The sequence below is a fragment of the Chelmon rostratus genome, chromosome 9 (genome assembly GCF_017976325.1).
Source record: "Chelmon rostratus isolate fCheRos1 chromosome 9, fCheRos1.pri, whole genome shotgun sequence".
Taxonomy (NCBI): Eukaryota; Metazoa; Chordata; class Actinopteri; order Chaetodontiformes; family Chaetodontidae; genus Chelmon; species Chelmon rostratus.
Genome location: NC_055666.1, coordinates 10,420,907 through 10,426,120, shown reverse-complemented (window position 1 = coordinate 10,426,120; position 5,214 = coordinate 10,420,907). Strand labels below are relative to the sequence as shown.

At 42.5% G+C, this 5,214-nt stretch overlaps 1 protein-coding gene across 1 annotated transcript; it reads right to left on the bottom strand.

Annotated features, from left to right (window-relative positions):
• Window positions 1–527: 527 nt before the first annotated feature.
• LOC121611925 (melanin-concentrating hormone receptor 2) lies at window positions 528–4,625 on the bottom strand. The gene is made up of 2 exons (XM_041944658.1): window positions 4,228–4,625; window positions 528–1,167 (listed from the first exon to the last, which is right to left on the bottom strand). Exons 1-2 carry the CDS (start codon window positions 4,623–4,625, stop codon window positions 528–530), a joined length of 1,038 nt encoding a protein of 345 aa, XP_041800592.1.
• Between the last annotated feature and the right edge of the window lie 589 nt (window positions 4,626–5,214).

Genomic DNA, 5,214 nt, shown 5'->3' with positions numbered 1-5,214 from the left:
GTAGGAGGAGGAACGAAACGATGAATCGAAATGAAATAATAATCATTGGAACCATTAATAATAACAATACCAGAAAGTGCTAAACTCATCATTATCACGAGTGAGACCATCAGACAAGGGTAGATGCGTGTGAAGTGAAGGACGAGTATTGAGAGATATACTGTCGGTCAGATTTCAGGGGAAAAGCAGCTCATCTTGCAGCACAGACAGTTTGATCTGCAGTGTGTGTGTGGACAGAGACATCAGCTTCAGCAGCAAAGTGAGGTGGTTGTTATTTTTGGACAGTGTTATATGTGACTGTGACTGAGTGAGTGAGTATTGCGCTGCATATGTTGAAAACCCTTGACATTACCTGCGCTTAGCTTAATTTCAGTCATATTGCTGCTCAGGCTTCACCGCCCAGTCTTTTCTATGGCATCAACATGCAACTTATTTATTTGAGAGAGTTGCAGAGGCACAAGCGACTTCCTTTTGGGGCCAGCAGCAAAACCTTTACGTGTGCGCACACTAAAAAGACATGTATCTGATTAGATGACAGTGCAGCGGTAGTTGGGATCATTGGCTGAGCTGGAACCATCCGTTTTAACCACGGTGATCTTGGATGACTGCTGGGAGCTGTGCAGCGCGTTTCTGTGGCAAAGACGCTCGCGGTAATTCTGGGCGAAGATGAGCAACATGAGCGGGTTGATGCAGCTGTGGGAGTAGCTGAGGCAGATGCTGATGTTGTAGGCGTACACGAAGGCGATAGTGGGGTTGTTGTTGGTCAGGTTGATCACCTGAATGACATGGTAGGGCGACCAGCAGATCAGGAACAGGGCGATGACCATGAGGACCATCTTGGTGGCTCTTTTAGCCCAAACGGACTGCTTGCGCTTGACGCGACGGATGGAGCTGAAGACGTGGTAGAGGGTGAGCGGGTAGAAGGTGCTGATGATGATGAGAGGGATGATGAAGCCCAGGATGGACTGGTAGAGAGTGTACCAGTACATGTCCTCAGGCCCGTCCAGGTACATCATGCACACCTGCAAATGCTGCCTGCGCTCAACCTTGGCATACAGCATGACGGGGACAGTGAGGAGGAAGCTGCCCAGCCACACCAGCATGTTGATGATGATGGTCCACTGGATGGTCCTCTTCTCTGAGGTGGGGTGGACGATAGCTATGTACCTGGGGAGAGGAAGTCACTCTTTAGAGCCGGGCAGCGCCCTGAGACACAAGTGATAAAAGCAACTTTGTGCATGTAAAGAACATTAGTTTTGCTTTAAGAGGTCGTTGTCATCCTTGACAAGCTCAGAGAATCAAATCAGGCAAGGGGGAATGATGAAACCAAGTGGCATGTCAGAGATATACTCTCAATATATTACGTGCTCAGTTAAGTGATGAATGCAGTGACAAATTAGTATAATTGAGACAGGGTGACTTAGCAGTGGAAAATGGACACATTTCCATTTGGATCTCGCATTTGATTGTGTTTCAATTTGAGAAGCTAGTCGGTTATTTTATTCTAAATTGACCTCTGTCTTTAGGACATCTACAAGAAATAAATGATGACTTTGTCATTCCGCTAAATGTCACTTAAGTGGAGCAAATTACATAGTTCCAGTTGGTGACTACATGTCACTCTGTGGTCGTGCATCATAAGATTTAACAGCCGTGCAAATTAGTAAGATGCTGACTTTCTTGCAATTTCCTCCAGGACACCCTTCTAAATTCCAATTATCTTAGAGCATAAATCAATAGTTCTGTTCATCAATGCATGCTAGTGTCGCCTGTTGAAGTTAAATAAATATACTTTTAGTGTGATGGCTGAATCAATAAGCGCAGATCCCAGTATACCCAGTCTCTGGCCTATATGGCACAGGCGTCTGCAGCTGACGCCTGCCCTGTCACTGGAACATGAGTCCATTCCTCCACTTTTCCCCAAGATGGTCATTGATGAAACAGTAAAACAGTACTTGAGAGGATGAGTTCCCAAATACATGAAAACCTGCTGTCAAGTCAGACTGAGAGAACGGCCGTCCAGCCAATCACAGCCATTTGGCCAAGGCAAACAGTAACTGCGAGCGGGAAGCTGGCTTTCTGTCACTCACTGGCTGTGATGGCAGATTCAGGAATAAGAACAAAGAGGTATGAAATATCTTTTTAACTACTCAGTAGTGTAGAACTTTCTTTTGTAACGTCATCTTGTTACGCAGAGTTGGACAGTGTAGTTCAGTGACAATAAACTAGAAGATAATCTAGCAATGGATAAAATAGGAACATATAAAATAGAGTAAAAACAAGCAGAACTATATGGTCAGTAATGATTTTCTGCTGCTGAGTGTGCATTTCAGAAAAATTAAAGTGTCTTATCAGTGAAATTGTCTGACCCACTGCAAGAAATTGTTTGGATTTTGTCATCTTGTAGTGTATCATGGGTGAAATAATCAATTTAATTCTACATATTTTTCTAAAAATCGTATTATGAAAAGTCTGAAGTCATTGCTTAAGACTATGGTATGTTGAATGCTGGTGTATATATACTATCTTGGATGAAGGCCGTGGTGAAGAGATTCATTTTAATTTAGCATGTTGTGGAGACTGGCACCACCACCCTTAGAGCCCCAACACTTTTAAAATCGCTGCTCCGCCTCTGCAAGTTAGGTATTGACATGTTCAAAGGCTTATACATAGGACTGTCGGAGAACTCTCCAGTACACTGACTGTTTTATGCTCTGTAGTTATAGATGTGACTGCATCAGTTTAGGTTTATACAGAGACAGACTTGGCTGCAGTAAAGGGCATAAACTGTAGCAACCATGTGCGCAGATTATCGATCTTGCTGTACTGGAAGGAAAAACAGCATCAGAGCAAAGAGATTCAGGTCAAAAGGGGGTTTCTTTTGACAGCATCCACACTGCGAGAATCTCTCTCCAGTCTTCAAGCATTTCTTGTGACCCTGAATAAAGTTGTTTCTTCAACAAATGTTCTATACTTCTATGTAATTCTGCTGTGATTTGGAAACAGGGTCGTATTGATATCCATAAAAATTGCCTGACATGAAATTCTAGCACATCCTGAAATAAAGTGGAGCAAGCAGAAACAACTTGGACAGCAGTGATGAAAACAACCCTTTCTTTGTTAGCACTACGAGGGGAAAACAAACAAAATCAGAATGTCAGTTTGTGATGTGTCTTATCGCTGATGAGGAAAAATAAAGACAGAGATTTGAGTCCTCAATGACTGCACGATGTTGATAGAACTTGGTAATAGCTGATATTAGACGTTAACTTTGTCACTGCGGCGACACTCTCTTATACTCTGATAAAGAAAGAAAAGTGATGTTGATTGCGTTGGACAGAGGCAGCTTCGGGGTATCATTGGAGCTGTTGAATGGAAAACTCTAATCACAAGTTTCATTGAATTGGGATGACAAGCAAGATGTTTAATCAGCCCTGCGAAACGTTTTAAACACTGTAATTATGTCTCTCTTTGTATTTTTCCTATCGAGGTGTCACATGGGCTGGATTTTTTTTGTGTGTGTTTGTTTGATAAATGCTATAAAGTTTGATCTCCTTTTAACATGAGATTACAGCCTATATTTACTGGTTTTGAAGGTTCGGATTCAAAGGGCTAATTGATCTTTTTCTTTTTCAGGGTTTGCTGCAGCCAACCTTTTTCAGTTTTCACAGAAATATTTCAAGTAATTGGTTGTGAAATCAAAGCTAGTGCGTCCAAACAGTGCTGATATAATGTCAAACACTTCGTGTTGTGAAGCAGCTAAAGGATATTTTGAAGTACAGGTGGTGCTGCTCAGGTGATTACCTTCAAATGGAGATGTTTATGGTCTAACATTGGGCATAAAGACTATATGAAATGTCCTCAGTGTGTCAGATCATAAACTGGACACATATGTACATCATTTACGCAGGGAACATTGTGTCTTCATGGGCTGCTGCACGGCTGATTACCCCACTTCATTGGCACTGGGCATTCTTAGATATACAGTGTTGCGTCATTATCTTTTTAATAATGATGGCACATGCACAGACACTGGCAAAAATATCTTTACTCTTCTTCTCATTATTATTATTATTATTGTCATTATTATGACAAGTAGAACTAGTAGTTGTAGTAAAACTATAAGAATTGCTGCTATTATTATTGTAACTCTTTTTTTCTGAAAGAATAATTAGACTTGGACAAGAATTAGCATGAGATCTGTGATATGGATGATTTATAACTTACCGATCAATGCACAACACAGTGACAATCCCCACCGTGGTGAACTGGTTGCTGACGTCCACCACCACGACCGCTTTACACATAAAGTTTCCGAACACCCACTGTCTGTCTCTGACCAGCTGGTGAATGTTGAAAGGCATCACAAGCAAGAACAGCATGTCGGCTATTGCCAAGTTCAACACGTAGATGTCCGATACCATTTTCTTCTTGCATGCTTTGACCGCGTAGATGACCAGCGCGTTGGCTATAACTCCTACTGAGCACAGGATGCCATAAATTGAAGGGAATATGTGCATGAAAGTGGCGATGTCGATGTGGCTGTAAGATGAGGGGATTGACTTGTCAGTCTCTGTGAAGTTCTCTGTTTGGTTGTTTTTGTAAAATATGCCCGTGTCGTTCATCTTCAGGTCCTCTGAGTAATCGCCTCGGTGTGGCAGGAATTAACGCGCCCGTCAGCCGGCGTTCGCTCTCCAAAGTTGGGCAGCAAACTCGCGCACTCTCCAGGAGCGCGTAGCCTCTGCTTGAGCTGGTCCCGGTGTGGATTCCCCTAACAACGATTATATGATTTGAAGCAGGAAAATGATAAATCTAATCAAGTGTGTTCCTTGGAACATGCTTATCTGTGGAAGCAAACTATGATCTGACCATTTACCGTGCGCATCCGCTGTGCCAAACGCAGCGTTCGCCTCAGGGGACGCGAGCGCCCTCCCTCCATAGATCATCCACTCTGTCTTATAACATGACGACTAGATGGGACTAGATCGAAACTGAACCTAGATGCCAGGGCCGCTACATCGTGATTACACATTTAAATTAAGGAGGAGAGTAAACAACATGTTGATTGAGTGCTGCAACTGATATTCATTCTGAAGTGTGATACTTAGATAACAAAGGTTTGCATTTGAGACTTTAAGATAGCAAAATAGAAGAATCGGTAAGACTAAAGATATCAATAACTTTTTCACGGTTACTCCAAAGGGATTTAATCAT

Coding starts and splice junctions, on each gene's coding strand:
- LOC121611925 (XM_041944658.1), bottom strand. CDS start 4,625: ATGAACGACACGGGCATATTTTACAAAAACAACCAAACAGAGAACTTC. Junction 1,168..4,227: donor ACTGTGTTGTGCATTGATCG/GTAAGTTATAAA, acceptor TCCTCTCCCCAG/GTACATAGCTATCGTCCACC.